We start from the raw sequence: 21910 nt of genomic DNA, 5'->3' as shown, positions 1-21910 counted from the left end.
TCAGAACCTTCTTATATCACACAAAGAATTATACTAGGATTGAAATAAGCCCATTTATAAGCAAAATTTCAAAGCAAATTCAAAGTCTAGGCCTGGGGTCATCAAATTTCTCTGTAGAAGGCCAGACAGTAAATATTTCAGGCTTTGTAGACCATAAGGTCTCTGTTACACAACTACTCAACTCTGCCACTGTGGTAAAAAAGCAGCAAGACAATATGTAAAGGAGTTGGTGTGGCTATGTTCCAATAAAACTTGTTTCACTAAAACAAGCAGTAGGTCAGATTTGGGTCACAGGTCTTAGTTGGTTGATCCCAACTATAGAGTCAATTAGGCCTATACAATTAACAAATCTTTCTTTACTCAACCAGTAAACTGTAAAATGTTAATCACCAATAACACTCTTTGCAAATGATGTGCGCATTAAAGTGGCCAATCCTAGATCACCAATCTTCACAGATCCAGTAGGTCCCGTGATGAAAATATTGTCACACTTCAGATCCCGGTGAATAATAGGAGGAGTCCTAGTGTGCAAGAACTGCAATCCCTTTAATATCTGCCTGCACCAGCTCCTTAAAACCTTTGGTTTCATGACTTTAAATCGTTTCAGATACCTATACAAAGAAACAAAGACCATGTATAAACAAATATACTCAACTCATTTTATGAACATTATTTGTCTAAATTACATAAGTGAGCGGATAATTTATATACTATGATTGCCATTGCAAAGTTGTTATCTATTGCCTGTTATAGAAAAAAGCTAATTCTATGACCTCATTTTTAGATAAAACATCCTACCAAAGTGTAGCATTTTTAATTCAAAACAAGAATCATTCCAAAGTAGGCTTTTGTGAAACAACAGAAATTCCTTCCCTATATTCTAATAGCTGCTTATATCGAGTTTATCAGATGGTTTAACTATGTAAAATTTTATAGTACACCCTACATTTAAGATTTACAAGTAATTATACTACAAAATGAAAAACTGTGATTGGAAACAAAAGACTGTAATTAGATGGGTTATTTTTCATTAGATGTGTGAACTTGGCTTAATCGTCCAGCTTTTCACTTTCATAAAATAAAATTCTTTTCTCTACGATTTCTAATTGAAAAATTTCATGAGATCCCACAAAAATTAATTTCACAGAACTGTATTTTCTTTTTTTTTTTTTTTTAGATATTTTTGTTATAGGGCATTGGGGCCCCCCTGAGATGTGTGCCCACCTGAGAGACAGAGAGACAGAAAGTAAGAAATCACCCCCGTAGGGGAATGGCCACACTATAGCCAATTCTCTGCCATTCTCCTCTCAGTATTTTTAGCTCACACACACACACACACATACACACCCAGCATGATTTTTAAGCTGTCAGGTCTGGGATTCGAACTGCAGTTTGAGTCCAGCAGCATAGAACTGCATTTTCTAACAAACTTCATTAACATCCTAATTTTTAACTTACTTTGAAATACAGTCATTAGATTCAGATTCAACAAATTCTTTAATCAAGTATTTTTATTTCATAAGTAACTTTTTTTGACTCTCAAAAATTATTTCCAAATAAAACTCCACTGGCACTATCAGAGTCAACTTACGTCTTTAAGGTTCCTGATGTCATGAGTTCAGTCACTAATACAATACATTTCTTTCCCTTTAATATAGATTCCCAGGAATCATAAAATCGAACTATATTGGGATGTTGGAGACCCTTCAGCATCTCTGCTTCTTCCTTGAACCTCTGCTGCTCAGCTTTGGTTAACTTCCGGTCCTGAAATGTTAGAACAAGTTCCAAATTAAAATGACAGAATTTCTTATACACATTTCTAATATCACTCAAAAGAGATTTTTTCTTTTAACATTTACATCCATGTGTGTGGTATCCTTGCCTATCAATTCTTTTCTCAGAACCTACAGAATCACTGATATCCTTTCTTAGTTATTTTGACTGCTCCCACACAGCAATACAAGAGTTATAAACTATGTTGTAAACCCATCTACATAATACATCAATACCTTGAAAAGCAGTTTCCTTAAGAAATCAATGAGTTTTCCAGTCTAAAGAATCTACAGTGTCAGGGCAGGAATAATCAAAATGTTAGACACCTAGACATTTGTTCTAGATAAATTTCTGAATTGCCAAAATAAAAGTGCTTTAGGTTTCCAGATAGAAACACCAGGTTATTGTGCTTTAGGTTTCCAGACAGAAACACCAGGTTATTAACCAGTAAAAGACACTCACTCAAACAGGCAATGGACCTCTAAACTGTTAAATTAAGTGCTATAAGTCAAAGGAACAATGTTTGTACAATTCTGAAATTCTAAACTCAGATAAGCTGTCGATCTAGTTTAAAAGAGTAAAATATCTATAATCCACACAAAAAGTATACCAATCTACACATAACCTTTCTGAAAATATTACACAAAGACTTCAATAAAAATGTGGCCAAGGTCCAGCAGGTGACGTGGTGGTTAAGAGTGCTGGACCCCCACATGGCCAACAGTGGTTTGCTTTTGCTTGCTTGCTCTGTCCCTTTCTACCTCTCTCTCTCTCTCTCTCTCTCTCTCTCTCTCTTCCTCTATCCCTATTTGGTCAAATTAAAATAAATAAATTTAAATAAAATAATTCTTTAAAAACAATGTGGCCAAATAAATAATGAGAAAAGGAAGCTGTGAGATACAATAAATACTAAAATCTTTCCAATAAAATTTAGAGTTAAGTCTAAGTAATGTGATTGGTAAAATTGAATAAATTTTTAAAACATTAATGAAAATAAAACATATATAAAATGAAAGGAACAATTTGAATTAAATTTACAAATTACATCATTAAAACCTAAATAGGAAGGGTCTGCAGGTGGCGTGGTGGTTAAGGTGTTGGACTCCCACATGGCCAACTGTGGTTTGAGTCCCGGACCTGGTGGTTTATTTTCTCTTTTTCCCTCTCTCTCTCTCTGTTCAAATTAAAAATAATATTAACAATGATAAATACAATTAAATGAATAATTCTTTTAAAAAAACTAATTAGCAGATTAAGCCAGAATAAAAATAATTTCTGTCTTGTGCAAGGGGAGAAAGAGAGAAGGGAAAGGAACAATTATTTTAGATTTTGATGTTGACAGAGAAAAATTAAGTTCAGATATACCAGTTAAATATTCTGTTATAATTTCCATTTCAAGATGATTGATATCTATTAAATTAGTTACCCTCCCTTCCCAAATCCCACCAAAATGACAAAGGAAATGCATGACTAAATCCAAAGTGATGACAGAAATATACAAAAGGTTAAAACAGCAAACTTTTTAAGATTCTTGCCACAGGGCATGTGCCTTACCAGAGAGACAGAAAAATACAGAGAGAAGGAAATTGAGAAATCACTCCCCACCCCTCAGGTAGGATGGCCACATCTTAATGCCTTCTCCTCAACTCTCCTCTTGGGATTTGGGGTAGGCATGCACACACACACACACACACACACACACACACACACACAGAGTGTTTTTCAAGTCACTGGGTCCAGGACTTGAACCATGGAGACAGTCATGTGGGATCCAGTACCATAACACCACACCACCTTCTGGCCCCAAACAACAAATGTTAAATGTTTTAAAGTTTAAAAATAAATACCTGGGCTGACCCTGTGATCTAGTGGTTAAGAGAGTCAGATGCCACTTGTCCAACCATGTGGTTCAAATCCCAGCCCCAGAAACTTGAAAAGCACATGGGACATGTATGCATACATGCCAAAAATCCTGATAGGATTAAAGCAGAATCACCTCCATCTTTAAACTTTGAATTATACTTGCTTCCTCCTTTTGCCCAGAGTAAATAGAGTGATTAATAGTCTTATTGTCTTTGCTAATTAGCCTGAAATCTTTTGTTTAGATGTTCCTTAGCAATATAGTGACCCATCACCAGACCCCTTCCCCAACACCTTGCAAAGGTTTAGAAAGTGCCCTGCTTGATTTAGCTTTTGTAACTGCTTTCACATAGGAACCCCATTCCCTTTCCTCTTCACTCCCTCATTTTCCACTGTAACCATCAGGCCAACCCAGAAACAATTATGATTTTTGACTTTATAAACACCCCTCTCCTTTCACTCGGGGCTGTGGGGTCTTTGAGAGGCATGAATCCTTCTGCAGCTGCCAGCAATCAGACTCCAATAATTTGGCTATTACTGGATGTCCTCTCACTTCTCACTGATTTGACTAGGACATTTGGAGGTCCCAGTAAGATCGTACCTACCATTACTTGGGTAAGGCATCCAAGGAGTGTGGCCTCAACCAGGTCGGCTGCCAAATACTGGAAGGAACTCTAGGGGAGGCACCACCTGGGACTTTCTAGGGCCCAGAGCTACCTTTTAGGATTATTGACAATCGGGTGGGAGACACTTCTAGAAGCTCCTTCAAAACTTGTGGAGTACTAGTGAAATTAGAAAAGACCTCCAGAGGTGTCTTTCTTCCTGTGATCTCTTTTTGTTTCTTTGATACCCATCAATTTGTGAGTACAGGGTTGGTGAAAAAGACACCCCCTGATGGGGGAATCAGGGCCAACTGGGTACAATTAATGGACTCCTACTCAGATTCCACCAAGATGTTGCTGGAATCAGAAGGTTAATTGAAAGCATAATAGCCTGTTCCCTCCTACTCCCCAGTAGAAGCCTATTCCCTCCTAGTCCCCCAATAATCCTAGGACTGGAGAGAGAGATAGCCTGTTCCTCCTATTCTCCAGACGCAGATATCTGGAGACCAGAGAGTGACCTAGTGAACTGTTTCTTCCTAGTCACCAGCTGCAAAAACCTTGGGACTATAGAGTAGCATAGTGGGCAGTCTTCCTGGCCCCCAGACATGAGACCCTGCAGCCAGGTTGGTTATTTTGAACCTGGGGACTAGAGAGTGGCATAATGGGCTGATTTCTCCTGGACCCCAGGTGTGGGACCCTGGGGTCAGGTGGGCTCTCTTATATTGTTTTTTGTTGGTTTGTTTGTTTTTTGTCTCTTCTGTCATTTTTAACTGTTTTCTTTATACTCTTTTGGAAGATATCACTTGGTTCTTTTGTCCTCCTCATTTGAGGACATCAATAGTGGATTACTGACCTTGTAATCAGGCAAAATTCCAAGATTTTCATATCACTGAGTTTGATCTTTTTTTTCTCCTCTTAATTTGATACTTGGTGGGAGAGAATGTTCTTAACCTCTTGTGTGAGTAGTGAATGGGTGTGTGACTGTGTTTGTGGCTCCACGGCCTCAGCTACAGTCTAAGTGGGTCCTCATCTGCAGTTCCATGGTGACCTCATACAGCTTAGGGCTGTACTGGGCACTGAGACATTCCATCCCTCCCTGCATGACCAGTCACATTGGGGGGTTTATACCCAGTGACCAATGCTAAGAGGCACCTAAGTTCTCACGAGGGACACAGCCAGGTGGACACCTGAATGGTCACCTCCTCGGAAGGGGCACCCATCCCTTGTTCATCTAGCATCACCATCTTGGGAGGAAGGTAGGGAAGAGCCACTCCTCTTTCACAACAGGCAGGCCCCTCTGTCCTCGGAAGCTGAGTCCTCTGTTTCATGAGAAGGTGATAGAGAAAGTCCTGGGAAAGGAGGGTTTTGCAGATTCTTTGCCAACTCCTACTGCAGCCCAATAATTGCATTCTTTCTCAGTAAAGAATGTGGGTAGACGCACCTGCTGGATTCTTGACAGGACTTTAGAAGACTCTTGTCTTGACCCACTTCCTCTGCCATCACCCCAACATTCCCACTAAGTTAATCCAGGCCTAAAGACACTATCAGAAGGAGTTTACCAGGGACCGAATCTGCCTTCTCCTAGTTCACTTCCATCTGGCTGAGAGCCCTATCCTCTCTTGTGCTCTCTTGGGCTCATCTCAGCCACCTCTTCAGTGTCCCTACTTTCAAGATTTTTCTGCTGCCTCAGCCCTCTGGCATTTTACCTGTGCTCTGAGAGAGGCAGAAGTATCCCTTGAAAATACCAAAGAGCATACTCTCCTTTTGGAAATCATAGGAGGCCTGAACAGTTCCTTTAAAATCCCCTTAAGAATGCATGATCAAGCATTTCAATTAGGTGTTTTGGAAAATTGTGCCTATGGCATAAAACTCTCCAAATAAAAGCTGGTAACTTCATGTGAAACTGATTGGCCCTTGTTTGGAGTGTGCTGGTCAAATGCCAGGTCCTTTAATATAAAAGAAATACAAGCTGTATGGAGGGTCATTATGGGCATGTTGGGCAGTAAGGGGTATACTGATCAGTATCCCTACATGGACCAATAGCTAGCTCTGGTCCAGAGACCCCTGCCCTGGCTACATAGTTGTGCCCTAGAAAAAGGGGACTGTATCCTCCTGACAGGTCCAGGCATAAAACATCAGAAAACAGAACAAAACCCTCCTGTCTTACAATCAGGGCCCAAAGAGTCAGATCCTTACAATTCTAATAGGCACCATCCAGAAGAGGGAGACAGAGGTCAACAAGAAGCTGTCTCCTCTGCTTCTTTCTCACTGCCACATACCTGGAACAGATCCTAAGAGGTGGGGGATACAAGGAGGAAAAACCCCAACCCAAACTCAAGGGGCACTTTTACCTTTAAGAAAGGCTCCTCCAAGAGATGAGGGGCCAAGAGGATATCCCTTCTTAGTTTATGTCCCCTTTTTCTACCAGTGACCTCTACAACTGGAAGGCCTTCAATGGGCAGGACCCCATAGAAGATAGACAGGCTAAGAAAGTAGCCAGGGTCGTAGTAGCCACCATGAGAGAAGTCAACAAGGGAGAGATAACCCAGAGGGATCAAAAGAAGAGGACCTGAACCCCCACTAGCAAAGGATCAATGCAAATTGTACAGGAAAAAGGGACACTGGGCAAGGGAATGCCCAGAGAACAGACAGAGGGAAAGGAAGTTCTTTAGCCTAGAGGAAGACTGACAAGGCTGGAGCTCCATTCCAGTAAGCCCCCAAGAGCCCATGGTCACTCTGCAAGTAGAGAGAAACTTTTTTTTGGTTGATATTGGTGCAGCTTTCTCTGTTTTAGCTGAACCCATGAGACCTATTACAAGAAAAAAAAAAAAAAAAGACGACGACCTCCTCCAACCAGGGAGTGACAAGTCAACTCTCTGCCCCTGGACATCAGAGAGAGTAGTGAATTTAGGAAGCAATACTGTGACTCACTCATTCCTATCATTCTGAAGTGTCTATACCCTCTTGTGGGTAGAGACCCTTTTGTGAAAACTAAAAGCCACTATCTCATTTGCTGGAGAAGGAACACTCCTCTCTACTGACATCTAAAGCCATAAACCTCCACCCTATCCAAAAATCCGTGTTACCTGCCCCCCCCTCACTGAAGAATATCTCCTTCAGGAAAACAAACAGACAAAAAAACTCAGGGACAGCATCAGGAAAATCCTTATCTGGCAAAATTGCAGTTCTGCTTCCAAACTTCTGGGAATAAAATAACTCCACCCTCCAGTCAACAACCCCCAGAGGTAGTATAGCTGCTTGCAATGGCCTTCCCAGTCCAGGTGAAACAATATAATCCTGAAGCTAGGAGGGGCACTGCTGTGCAAATCAGCCAGCTGAGACAGGCAGAAATCCTAGTTCCCTGCCAGTCCCCCTGAAACATCCAAAAGGGAGATGTTAAACTGATCAGGCTTATTCTTTATATGTTGGGTAAAAATGGAAAGCATTATCAAATTAAGTAATTCTAACTTTTTTGGCATTATGTTTGTTATATGTATGAATGTGTTATAGACTTGTATATCTATATATGAATTGTGTTCCAAAATAATTTGAAATTCCCAGGAATTTATGGTAAGCTATTTGTCAATCATGTTGTAGGTTATTATGTTAAACTGGTATATAACCAAACATTTTTTTTCAGTTGTAAATTCTTGTCAGAACATTATTGTCTATGGGTAATTGCTTTGTTTGATGCTTTTCTAAAAAACTTTTTCCCTACATGGACCAATAGCTAGCTCTGGTCCAGAGACCCCTGCCCTGGCTACATAGTTGTGCCCTAGAAAAAGGGGACTGTATCCTCCTGACAGGTCCAGGCATAAAACATCAGAAAACAGAACAAAACCCTCCTGTCTTACAATCAGGGCCCAAAGAGTCAGATCCTTACAATTCTAATAGGCACCATCCAGAAGAGGGAGACAGAGGTCAACAAGAAGCTGTCTCCTCTGCTTCTTTCTCACTGCCACATACCTGGAACAGATCCTAAGAGGTGGGGGATACAAGGAGGAAAAACCCCAACCCAAACTCAAGGGGCACTTTTACCTTTAAGAAAGGCTCCTCCAAGAGATGAGGGGCCAAGAGGATATCCCTTATTAGTTTATGTCCCCTTTTTCTACCAGTGACCTCTACAACTGGAAGGCCTTCAATGGGCAGGACCCCATAGAAGATAGACAGGCTAAGAAAGTAGCCAGGGTCGTAGTAGCCACCATGAGAGAAGTCAACAAGGGAGAGATAACCCAGAGGGATCAAAAGAAGAGGACCTGAACCCCCACTAGCAAAGGATCAATGCAAATTGTACAGGAAAAAGGGACACTGGGCAAGGGAATGCCCAGAGAACAGACAGAGGGAAAGGAAGTTCTTTAGCCTAGAGGAAGACTGACAAGGCTGGAGCTCCATTCCAGTAAGCCCCCAAGAGCCCATGGTCACTCTGCAAGTAGAGAGAAACTTTTTTTTGGTTGATATTGGTGCAGCTTTCTCTGTTTTAGCTGAACCCATGAGACCTATTACAAAAAAAAAAAAAAAAAAAGACGACGACCTCCTCCAACCAGGGAGTGACAAGTCAACTCTCTGCCCCTGGACATCAGAGAGAGTAGTGAATTTAAAAAGCAATACTGTGACTCACTCATTCCTATCATTCTGAAGTGTCTATACCCTCTTGTGGGTAGAGACCCTTTTGTGAAAACTAAAAGCCACTATCTCATTTGCTGGAGAAGGAACACTCCTCTCTACTGACATCTAAAGCCATAAACCTCCACCCTATCCAAAAATCCGTGTTACCTGCCCCCCCCTCACTGAAGAATATCTCCTTCAGGAAAACAAACAGACAAAAAAACTCAGGGACAGCATCAGGAAAATCCTTATCTGGCAAAATTGCAGTTCTGCTTCCAAACTTCTGGGAATAAAATAACTCCACCCTCCAGTCAACAACCCCCAGAGGTAGTATAGCTGCTTGCAATGGCCTTCCCAGTCCAGGTGAAACAATATGATCCTGAAGCTAGGAGGGACACTGCTGTGCAAATCAGCCAGCTGAGACAGGCAGAAATCCTAGTTCCCTGCCAGTCCCCCTGAAACATCCAAAAGGGAGATGTTAAACTGATCAGGCTTATTCTTTATATGTTGGGTAAAAATGGAAAGCATTATCAAATTAAGTAATTCTAACTTTTTTGGCATTATGTTTGTTAAATGTATGAATGTGTTATAGACTTGTATATCTATATATGAATTGTGTTCCAAAATAATTTGAAATTCCCAGGAATTTATGGTAAGCTATTTGTCAATCATGTTGTAGGTTATTATGTTAAACTGGTATATAACCAAACATTTTTTTTCAGTTGTAAATTCTTGTCAGAACATTATTGTCTATGGGTAATTGCTTTGTTTGATGCTTTTCTAAAAAACTTTTTGCAAATGGCTATAATTATTTAACTGGGCAAAAATTTTCATTTGCTATGAAAAAAACCTGTTTTTTTTCTAAACTGTTAAGCCAAAATTAACCAAAATTAGGGAAATATTTGACAAAATTGCATGCTAAGTAGCCCATACAATGTGCCTAAGTTAAAGAGATAAAATTGGTATAAAAAGATAAATCCAAGGTTACACATGAACTCATGGAAGCATTGTTGCCTGGTTCTCCCTGAGTCCTACTTATAATTCTTATTATTAAGTTAACATGCTTTGGTTATTTCTATTGTTAGTCTTTAAATTTTATAAAAAATGGGAGGGTCTATTAGTAAAATTGTCCACTTTTGCATTAAAAAAATTATTAAATTTTGTCACTGTTGTTTGTTTGTACATGTTCATAAGCTACCAGTACATGTGAATGTATGTAATTCTACTTTCACAAGTTTACTAACTCCTCTAGAAAATATCAAATTTCCCAAGGTGAGAAGGAAAAGATAAACATGGGGAGTTAATAAGAATTGGGCCTACTATTGGGGACAAAGGCTAGAAAACTCCTGTCCAAAAACTTAATAGGGTAGGAGCCTCAGGGAATGGGGTGGGACAAGTTAAGGCTAGAGTTCCTAGTCACCTCCTCCCTTCTTGTACTCCTTCAGTTTCTCTTTAGTTAGGTCTCTTCCTCACTGGACTCTCCCCTTAGTTAAATGATCCAAAGATCTAGCTTAAAAAAAAATAAAAGAAAACAAGACTTTAGATTAAAACTGTAAAACTGCATTGTTGAGTTGACAACTTCTTTGCCTCCAGGAGGTTGCTCCTGAAGACTCTGCAGCCCTCTCTAGGTCAAAAAACAAATACATTAAATTACATCATAAATACTATGCATACTGTTTGGATTACCATGAGAAAAAGATAAAGAAGGAAAGTGAGAGGCTCAGGAAGGAGGCTCAGGAAACTTTAAAGAAGGCAAAGAAGATGCCTGGTCTGGTCTGAAGGCTAAACTCTATTATAAACAGCTGCCATGCTGAGAAAATACAAATGAAAAAGACTATCAAGATGCATTAAAAGAGGAACACAAAACAAAAGAATGATGAAAAGACTCCACAAGGAGAAGTACCTGTCTATCTGCTGGACAGAAAAGGACAGTCCTGAGCTAAAGTACTTTCCAATATTATTAAACAAAACTGGAAAGAGAAAATGTGAAAATGGGAAGTCCCTCTACCCAAAGTTTGAGCCCAGGGAGAAACAGAAATTAAAAGTTACTCGAACAGGAAAGAAAAAGAAGAAGGCATGGAAGAGGATGATTACAAAAGTCTGCTTTGTTGGAGATGTCTTTACTTGAAAACCACCAAAATATGAAAGATTCATTAGGCCATTGGGCTTACGTTTCAAGAAGGCCTAGGGAACCAGCAGTTAGTGTAATGGCTATGTCGCTGGACTCCCACGTAGTCGACCATGGTTTGCGTCCTGGACCCGGTGGCTTAGAATTCATGCCAGGTGCATGTGCGTGCGTGCCCAAGATCCCGAGAGGAGAATGGAGAAGGGATTGCGGCGTGACCATCCCCCCTTGGGGGTGATTTCTCGCTTTCTGTCTCTATGTCTCTCTCTGTCTGTCTGGCGAGCGCACATGCCCTATAGTGAAAATCTCTCTCAAAAAAAAAAAAAAAAGACCCACATAGCATATCCTGAATGAAAGCCACCTTTTGCCTGCCAATACTTGGTGTAAAGAAGAATCCCTCACCCCCACTATATACAACTTTGGGTGTTATCACCAAAGGTATTGTCATTGAGGTGAACATGAGTGAGTTGGGCCTTGTGACACAAGGAGGCGAGGTTATTTGGGGGAAATATGCCCAAATTACCGACAATCCTGAAAATGATAAATGCACAAATGCTGTCTTACTGGTTTGATAGCATTTGTATACAAGGAACTCCTTGTCATTTTTAAAGATGATACACCAACCTGAAAAACCATCATGACTAATGTTTCTAAATATCACTGGTCTTAGATGTCTGCAGTCATCAAAAGATTATTTATTAAGTTGTACAAAAACATTAAAGTGACCTGGTTTTACTCCCCCCAAAAAAACAAACAAACAAACAAACAAAAAACAACACCTGCATTCTCCAGCTAGGGCTTTTGTATAGTCATTAAGGCAGATGCCTTGTAAAATCTGTAAACTGCCTCCTGGCAGTACTCAGGAGCTCCTTGCAGAATCTACTGGAACTTAGTTCCAGTTCTCAGTGTAGGATCCCTTACAATTCAGAATAGATATAAAAAATTTCTCAAATGACTCAAAAAAATGTTATAACAAATTGGCAAGTCACCTTTTTTTTCTTTTTCTTTTTTTTTTTTTTGAGAGGTTTTTGTTACAGGGCGTGTGCGCTCGCCAGACAGACAGAGAGAGACATTAGAGACAGAAAGCGAGAAATCACCCCCCAGGGGGGATGGTCACACCGCAATCCCTTCTCCTCCATTATCCTCTCGAGATCTTGGGCACGCACGCACACGCGCCCGGCATGAGTTTGAAGCCACCGGGTCCAGGACGCGAACCGCGGTCGACTATGTGGGAGTCCAGCGACATAGCCATTACGCTAACTGCTGGTTCCCAGGTCACCTTAATCTTTTATTTAACTCTCACTTAAGGAGTACCCAGTAGTCACTCGTGGTAATCCTAAAGGCTGGGAACTTCTTCAAGGACAGGACCTGGAAACAGCCCAGATAAAAGCCTCTGCCTCAAAAGAAACTGTTTCCAATGCAGGCAGCCTAGGCAGTGAACAACGCCCACAAATGGCATCCTCATGTCCCCCAGTGGGGCCTTGTCCTAAATGTGGAGATCCTCACTAGAGACAATGCACTGAGCTCTGAAGGGGGCTCAGGACTTCTAACATCCATTCTGACCTTTGAAATTGGGGACTTGGACATCTAACAATCTTACTGAATAAACCTCAGGTAAACCTTAAAGTGACTAAAATTAATTTATGTCTAAGTCCAAGGTTAAGGTTGTTTCTAAAAGTATATGCATAAAAAAATAAGAAAAATAGTAATAAACAGGTTGGCTAACCATGTGACAAAAGAAAAAATTATAAGACCTAGCTGGAGAGGAGACAACTGTACCAGCAACTAAAAGTTCTTGCAGCCACCCCAGACCCTGTCCTCCCATCCTCACCCTCCTACACTCAAAAGGAGGAAAAACTGGTCCACAAACAGGCTACTAGAGGACCTGAAGGATGGTTCTGTTACCAGATGGCAGGACACTAATCCCTGAGGTCCTTGGGCTAATAATCATCATAGATGAGATACACCAGATTACTCACCTGAGAAAAACAAAGTTTACTGAACTGGCTAGGGGAAAAAAAAAAAAAAAACCACTCCTGGGGAAGATTGGGAACTAGATTTCATAGAAATAAAACCCCCAGCACAAGGGTACCTTCTTGTCTATATTGACACTTTCTCAGGATTGGTTGAAGCTTTTCCCATGTAACCAAAGACAGCTAATTATCATCACTAAAAAGATACTTCAGGGACTAATCCCTAGGTCTGGGTTGCCTATGATATCAAAAAGGGAAAATTGAGGGACCAGCAGTTAGTGTAATGGCCATGTCACTGGACTCCCATGTAGTCGATCGTGGTTCGAGTCCCGGATCCGGTGGCTTAAACTCTCACTGGGTGCATGTGCATGCGTGCCCAAGATCCCGAGAGGAGAATGAAGGAGAAAAGATTGCGCCTTGGCCATTCCCCCTGGAGGGAGATTTCTCGCTTTCTATCTCTCTGTCTTTCTCTGTCTGTCTGGCGAGCGCACGCATCCTATAGCAAAAAGCCCTCCAAAAAAAAAAAAAAAAAAAGGGAAAATTGAGTCACTCTGCTCTCCCTTGTTCTCATGTGGGTTAGACACACTTCATACCAGGAGGGATTTTCCCTTATGAAATTATGTTTAAAAGACCTCCACCTATCCTCCCAAGATTGAGAGAGAAGATGAAAGCTGAAATCCATAACTATATTCAAGATATTACAGGCTCTTGACTCAATCTAGAAGGCCATTCACTGCTGTGTTTGAGATGCCCTGCCCATTCCCATCTTGGACACTGTACATCCATTCCTACTGGAATACTCCATGTGGGTCAAGAAATTTACAACCCGGGGACTAACTCCAACCTGGAAGAGACCCGACACTGTCATCCTCACCACTCTGACTGCCATCAAGGTCAATGGCCTCCTGGTCTGGCTGCATCACTCTCAAATAAGGCAGAGAAATCAACAAGACAGATCTAGGATTCCCAGGAGCCTCTCAAGCTTAGACTGTTCCATGTTTCCTGATTATCCTCCTTGTTACCCAATTTATAGAAAGGACAGAGGGAAGTGACTGGCCTCCCTGGTTAACAAACCTGCTTTCAGCTGCAGCTGGGCCCATTGCCTTACTTCTCTTAGAACTTAAATGGGCCCTTGCATCCTCAATCATCTAATTCAGTTTATCCAGCAGTACATTAATTTACTTAAACCCCTAGAAGTAAAAAGGTACCAGTCACTGTCCATGGATGAATCAATGATTTGATTCATTTTTATAAAACCAGAAGCACTTCCATCTTTGAACTTTAGTTATACTTGCTTCCTTTTTGCCCAGAGTAAATAGAGTGGTTAATGGTTTTACTGTCTTTGCTAACTATCCCACAACCTTTTTGTTTAGATGTTCCTCAGCAATGTAATCACCAGTCACCCTGCCCTGCCCCGCCCCAGACATGGGGACCATTAAACAAAGGTTTAGAAAGTGCCCTTAGAAATCATTAACCTGCTTGATTTAGCTTTTGTAACTGCTTTCACACAGGAACCCCACTCCCTTTCCTCTTCATTCCCTCCTCATTTTCCACTGTAATCACCACATCAACCCAGAAATGATTGTGACTTTTGCCTTTATAAGCACTCCTCTCCTTTCACTCGGGGCTGTGGGGTCTTTGAAACATATGAGTCTTCCTAAAGCCGCCAGCAATAAAACTCCAATAATTTGGCTAAGACTGAATGTCCTCTTATTTCTCGCTGATTTGACTAAAACACTATGGAGAAATGAAGAAGGAATTTCAGAGTGACCATGGCCCATTAGAGGATGTTTTTTCTCTCTCCTTCTCTCCCCCCCTTCTAGAAAACACACATGCCCTATGGCAAATTAAAAACACACACACACACACACACACACACACATATACGCCTTCATACGAATATATCCTTTTTTTTTTTTTCTGAGAGGTTTTTGCTACAGGGCACTGCACTCGCCAGAAAGACAGAGAGAGACAGAGAGATAGAAAGCGAGAAATCACCCTCCAGGGGGGATGGCCACACCGCAATCCCTTCTCCTCCCTTCTCCTCTTGGGATCTTGGGCATGCACGCATGCACACGTGGCCTGAGTTTAAGCCACCGGGTCTGGGACTCAAACCCTGGTCGGCTACATGGGAGTCAGCGGCATAGCCATTACACCAACTGCTGGTCCCTCCAACGTGGTTTTCAAGCTTCCAGGTCTGGGACTCAAACCATGGCTGCCCCTGTGGAAGTCCAGCAATGTAACTGCTATGCCATCTGCAGCCCCTACCCAATAATTCTTTACCTAACCAAAGGTCACAAAATTTTTTCTGGGGCCAGACAGTAATGCAATAGTAAAAGACAAAGCTCTGTTCCCACATAGGGATGTTACCTGTTCAAATCTGGAGACCTCCCTGAGTATGTAGGGCACATGCTTACTCATGACCTGTGACTGGCTAAAAGCTGAAGGGAGAAGATCACACAGTTTGGAACCTCTTGGGGTTCTCTTTCTGACTCTCTCATTCAACTAATAAATAAACTTTTGAAACTTACTATATGGATAAAAATATTTTCTCATATGCTTTATTTTTTTTTTAATTTTGCCAGAGTGTGTGTGCATGCCAGAGACAGAGAAACTGAAAGGGAGAGAGAGTAAGCAACCCCACGGGAAATGGTCTAGCCACAATTCCCTCTCCTCCATTTCTCCCTCCTTTTGGGATTTGGGGCAAGCATGTACACACACCTGGCATGCTTTATAAGCTATCAGTTCTGTTATTTGAACTGCATAGTCAGCCATAAGGAATCCACATTCCTTAACCACAAGGCCATGGGAAGTCACCTGGCCATGAGCTGGCCCTCTCATATGTTTTCTTCTAGAAGTTTTATAGTTTCATGTTTTACATGTATGTGTGAACCATTTTGAATTTTTTTTCAAAAAGCTTTTAAAGAATTCTTTTATTTTACTTTATTTATTATCATTATCTGTTTTTAATTTGACCAGAGAAAGACAGAGAGAGAGAGAAAGTGAGAAAGCAACTGCCAGGTCCAGGACTAGAACCACTGTCAACCATGTGGGAGTCCAGAATCTTTAAACACCACAACACTTGCCGGCCTGATTTTTTTCAATAAGGTTGAGATTTAGGCTGAAGTTTCTTTTTTTTGGATGCATATATAGTACCTTTTCTTGAAAAGGCTATCCTTTCTGGGACCAGCAGTTAGCGTAATGACTATGTCGCTGGACTCCCACGTAGTCGACTGCAGTTCGAGTTCCGGACCTGGTGGCTTAAACTCACGCTGGGTGCGTGTGCATGCGTGCCCAAGATCCCAAGAGGAGAATGGAGGAGAAGGGATTCTGGCATGGCCATCCCCTCTGGGGGCTGATTTCTCGCTTTCTATCTCTCTGTCTGTCTGGCGAGCGCACGAGCCCTATAGCAAAAACCTCTCCCCCCAAAAAAAAGAAAGAAAAAAAAGTAAAGGCTATCCTTTCTATCTTGGATTGCCTTTGTGCTTTAAAATAAGAAAAACAGGGGACCAGTAGTTAGCATAATGGCTATGTCATTGGACTTCCATATCGTTGACCACAGTTCAAGTCCCGGACCCGGTGGCTTAAACTCACACTGGGCATGTGTGCGTGCATATCCAATATTCTGAAAGAATGGAGGAGAAGGGACTGTGGCATGGCCATCCACCCTGAGGGGTGATTTCTCACTTTCTGTCTCTGTCCGTCTCTGTCTTTCTGGCAAGCACATGTGCCCTATAGCAAAGACCTCTTAAAAAAAGAAAGAAAGGAAAGGAAAGGAAAGGAAAGGAAAGGAAAGGAAAGGAAAGGAAAGGAAAGGAAAGGAAAGGAAAGGAAAAGAAAAGAAAAGAAAAGAAAAGAAAAGAAAAGAAAAGAAAAGAAAAGAAAAGAAAAGAAAAGAAAAGAAAAGAAAAGAAAAGAAAAGAAAAGAAAAGAAAAGAAAAGAAAAGAAAAGAAAAGAAAAGAAAAGAAAAGAAAAGAAAAGAAAAGAAAAGAAAAGAAAAGAAAAGAAAAGAAAAGAAAAGAAAAGAAAAGAAAAGAAAAGAAAAGAAAAGAAAAGAAAAGAAAAGAAAAGAAAAGAAAAGAAAAACAAAAACACTTGACCATATTGGTTTAGGTCTATTTCTGGACTCTACTCTGTTCCACTGACCTATGTGTCTATCTTTTTGCCAATACCATACATGTTTAAATTACTGTAGCTTACTGTAAATTTGGAGATCAGTTAACATGAAACCCCCAAACTGGTTCTTTTTCTTTTTTAGAGAGATTTTTGCTATAGGGCATGTGCACTTGCCAGAAAGAGAGCACAACAGAAAGTGAGAAATCACCCCTCTCAGGGGTGGTGGCCACACCAAAATCCCTTCTCCTCCATTCTCCTCTCAGGATTTTGGGCATGTACACACACATGCCCAGCGTAAGTTTTAAGCCTCTGGGTCCAGGACTCGAACCATAGCCAACTATGTGGGAGTCTAGCAACATAACCATTATGCCATCTGCTGGTCCCCAAACTTGTTCTTCTTTTGTTATTTTTAAAGAAATAGTTCATTTAACTTTATTTTGTTTACTTATTTATTTACTTACTTATGTTAATTTGACCAGAGAAGGACAGTGAGAGAGAAAGGGAAAGTGAAAAAGCAAGCTGCCAGGTCCGGGACTCAAACCACAGTTGGCCATGTGGGAATCCAGCGCCCTTAACCACCACGCTACCTACTGGCCCCCCAAACTTGTTCTTTCTCAAAATTCTTTGGGCTATTCGACTGGGTTGTCAGAAAAGTCATGACATACTTCTCTATGCAAAAATGCATCATGACTTTTCCAATGACCCAGTAGTTCCTTTGCCTTTGCCTATTTATTTTAGAATCAGTTTATCAATATCTAAAAATAATTCTTTTTCTTTGGGGTGAGGTGAGTTTTAAAAGTTTATTTATAATGATCAAGTCAGGTTTATCTCAGGAATCCAAAGGTAGTTTAACAGAAAATCTAGAAGAGTGAAGTACCGTAGTAGATTAAAAGGAAAACTGGGATAGCCAGGTGCCATGTTGGTTAAGACAGCTGGATCCCACATAGTCAACCACACAGTTGAAGTGCTAGGCCCACTAGCCTGAAAAATATGTCAGGCATGTGTGCATTCATGCCCAAAATCCCAAGAGGAGAATAATGGAAAAGGGACTGTGGTGTGGTCATCACCCCTGGGGAGGTACTTTTTCATTTTCTTTCTCTTTCCTTCTCTCTCTCTCTCTCTCCTCCTCTCCTTCCCATCTATGAGCACACACATCCTATAGCAATTTTTTTTAAAAAATGGAAAACACCCTATGTAATCCCAATAGAGAAAAAGCTAACGGATACAAAACTAAGATTTTAAAGTAAATGCCTTGAATTTCCATGTTATTTGAAGAGAAAAGACATCTTAACAACATCAATCATCCCAACCAACCAATCTGTTGATTTAGGTCTTTGAATTCTTTCATCAGTGTTATTAAGTTTCCTGCAGATTCTGCACCTGCTTCATTATATTTATACTACATTACTATAAATGGTCATTTTAAAAAATTGTAATTTCCCATCTTTCCTCTAGTACATAGAAATAAAATTGGTTTGGGGCCAGCAGGTGTTGTGGAGGTTAAGGCACTAGATCTCACATGGCCAACTGTGTCAGCTTGAAAAAAATCACACCAGGCGCATGTGCATGCATGCTTACAATCCCAAGAGGAAACTGGAGAAGAAAGGATTGCAGCATGGACATCCCCATAGGAGGTGATTTCTTACTTTCCCTCTCTCTCTGTTTCTGACAAGCACATATACCCTATAACAAAACATTTTGTTGTTGTTGTTTTTTAATGGCTTTGTATATTAACTTTGTGCTCTACAACCTTGAGAAAAATCGTTTTATGGGGCCAGATGCTGGTGCAAAGGTAATGCAAATGGAGCCACACAGACAAGTCTGCGGTTAATGTTCCAGAACTCTGAGCACACTGAGTGTATGCATATATGCCCACGATCTGAGCACATTGAGACTGGAGATGGACCATAGTGTGAAAACCCTGTTGGAATATCTGTCTCTGTCTATCTATCAAAGAATAAATAAACCTTAAAAAAATAAGGACCTTGGGGCCAGCAGGTGGCATGGTGGTTAAGGTGCTGGACTCCTACATGGCTGAGCATGGTTCAAGTCCCAGACCTAGAGGCTTGCTTTCTGAATTTCTCTCTCTCTCTCTCTCTGTCCATCTCTGTTCAAATAAAATAAATAATAAAGTTAAAATTTAAAAAAATAAAAGGGACCTTTTAAAAAGCTTTATTCAGATGTAAATAGTATACAAAACCCTGTACATGCTTAATATGCATATTTGGATAAACTTGAATCTTTATTTTGGACTTCTTTCAGTAAGAGTGTGATTATCATCTGACAATACAATTAACAATTTGTGACAAAATATAAACTTAAAATTTTTAAATTCTAAAAAGGTGTTTTTATTTTTGTTTTTCCTACTGGGCATGTGTGTTTGCCAGAAAGAGACTGAGAGATGGTGAGAGAAAAAAACAGAGAAAAATGCCCCCCACCCCCATGGGGAATAGTCAGACTGGAATCTCTTCTCCCTGTGTCCTTCCTTTTTGGATTTTGGGCATGCATACATACACTCATGTCTGGCATGTTTCTTAGGTGTCCCAGTCTAGGGCTCAAGCCATGCAATATCCAGTTGCCTTACTCATCAGCCCATGGATCCAGCCCACAAAAGACTTTTTTTTTGTAAGAATTATTTATTGGGACCAGCAGTTAGCATAATGGCTATATTGCTGGACTCCCATGTAGTCAACCACGGTTCGAGTCCGGGACCCGGTGGCTTAAACTCATACTGGGCGCGTGTGCGTGCGTGCCCAAGATCCCAAGAGCAGAATGGAGAAGAAGGGATTGCAGCATGGCCATCCCCCCTGGAGGGTGATTTCTCGCTTTCTGTCTCTCTGTCTCTGTCTCTCTGGAGAGCGCATGCACCCTATAGAAAAAAAATCTCTCCAAAAAAATGGAATTATTTATTTAACTGACTGACTAAATGATAAAAAACACAGTAAATGGATGTGAATACTATATATAGTGTATGTGAAAGAGTAGAGTCTAAGGAAGGATATTTAGAAAAAAATAGGCAAAGCATTAATGGGACAAAGAAATGTGGTATTATCTGTTGAAGATAATTTTTATAATTTTATCAACTGCACTAGGGAGAAATGTTCACATGTTCGAATATTCACTTTGTAAGCTAAATAATGTGATTGAATGTATAAAAGAAAATATAATAAAAAAATAATTAAAAAATAGGGACCAGCATATGGTATAATGGTTATTTATGCTGCTGGACTCCCATGTAGTTGACCGCAGTTTGAGTCCTGGACCCAGTGGCTTGAAACTCATGCCGGGCACATGCCCAAAATCCCAAGAGGAGAATGTAGGAGAAGGGACTGCAGCGCCCCCCCCCCGCGGGGGGGGGGGGGTGATTTCTAGCTTTCTATCTCTCTTTCGCTCTGTCTCTCCAGCGAGAGAATGTGCCCTACAGCAAAAATCTCTCTTTAAAAAAAAATCAATCAAAGCCTTTTTTGTAGCCTAGTGGTTATGGAAGCTGGATTCGACATGACCGAGCTTGGTTGGAATCCTGGCCCTGATGGCTCCAAAAACACCCCAGGCACGTATACATGCATGCTCAAAATCCCGACAGGATGGACAAATGGAGAAGGGATTGTTGTCTCACCATGTCCCATGATGGAAGTGCTTTCTCTCTCTCACTGTCTCTCTCCAGTGAGCATTTTTTTTTTAAAAAATCACTTAGTTTCAGGGGGTATTCTGTACATTCCTCAAGATAATCTATAATCATGCCATATGTGATTAGGGACAATTTTATTGCTTCCTATCCATTTTTTATCTCTTTTTCATTCCTTATTTCACTGAGGGGGGCCTTCTAGTAAGATGTTGAATAGGGATGGTGTGTGTAGACATCCTTGTCTTACTAGAGGGAAGGTATTTAGTCTTTCATCAATAAGTGTATCTGTGAGTCTGTTTTTGTCTTTTGTTTTGCTAGTAGGTATGTGTGCTCACTAGACAGAGACAGTGAAAGAGGTACAGGAGAAAGCACTCCCTGTGGGAAACAGTCATACTACAATCCTTTCTTCTTCGTTTACCTCCTTTTTTTTTTTTTAAGAGGTTTTTCACTGTAGGGCGCATGCGCTCGCCAGACAGACAGAGAGAGACATAGAGACAGAAAGCGAGAAATCACCCCCCAGGGGAGATGGTCACGCCGCAATCCCTTCTCCTCCATTCTGCTCTCGGGATCTTGGGCACGCACGCACATGTGCCCGGCGTGAGTTTTAAGCCACCGGGTCCGGGACGCGAACCGCAGTCGACTACGTGGGAGTCCAGCAACATAGCCATTACGCTAACTGCTGGTTCCCTTCGTTTAACTCCTTTTGAGATTTTGGGCACACACACACACACACACACACACACACACGTGCCCAGGGTGTTTTTTGAGCTGCTGAGTCTAAGACTCAAACCTTAAGATTGGTTATGTGGGATCTAGTTGCCTTAACCACCAGGCCACAGAACCAGTCCTATTTTTCTTAAAGAAGCCCTTTGTGAGGTTAAGGATGTTCCCTTTTACTTAAAGTCAGCTGAAAGTTTCTATCATAAATCAATTCTGAATTTTTTTAAATGTCTTATCTGTATCTATTAAACTGATTATACTTATTCCTTCTTTAATCTGTTAATATGTCACATTATATTGAATTTTTAAAGAATTTTATTAAAAAAGAATTATTTTATTTAACTTTATTTATTTATTTTAATTTCACCAGAGAGCGACAGAGTGAGAGAGGGAGACAGAGAGAGGGGGAAAATGAGAAAGTAAGCCACCAGGTCTGGGACTCGAATCGTGGTCAGCCATATGGAAGTTCAACACCCTTAACAACTATGTCACTGGCTGTCCCCAAATTAC

General features: G+C 40.9%; 1 protein-coding gene across 1 annotated transcript in view; it reads right to left on the bottom strand.

Annotated features, from left to right (window-relative positions):
- The window catches only part of WNK3 (WNK lysine deficient protein kinase 3), a 279743-nt gene that overhangs the window by 162688 nt on the left and 95145 nt on the right, over positions 1–21910 (bottom strand). Inside the window, 2 exon segments of the mRNA XM_027767181.1 lie at positions 391–611; positions 1592–1764. Coding sequence (XP_027622982.1) covers positions 391–611; positions 1592–1764 — 394 coding nt within the window.

This window comes from Tupaia chinensis, unplaced genomic scaffold (assembly GCF_000334495.1).
Source record: "Tupaia chinensis unplaced genomic scaffold, TupChi_1.0 Scaffold143992_1, whole genome shotgun sequence".
NCBI classification, from domain to species: Eukaryota; Metazoa; Chordata; class Mammalia; order Scandentia; family Tupaiidae; genus Tupaia; species Tupaia belangeri.
This window is presented reverse-complemented; position numbering and strand designations above follow the sequence as displayed.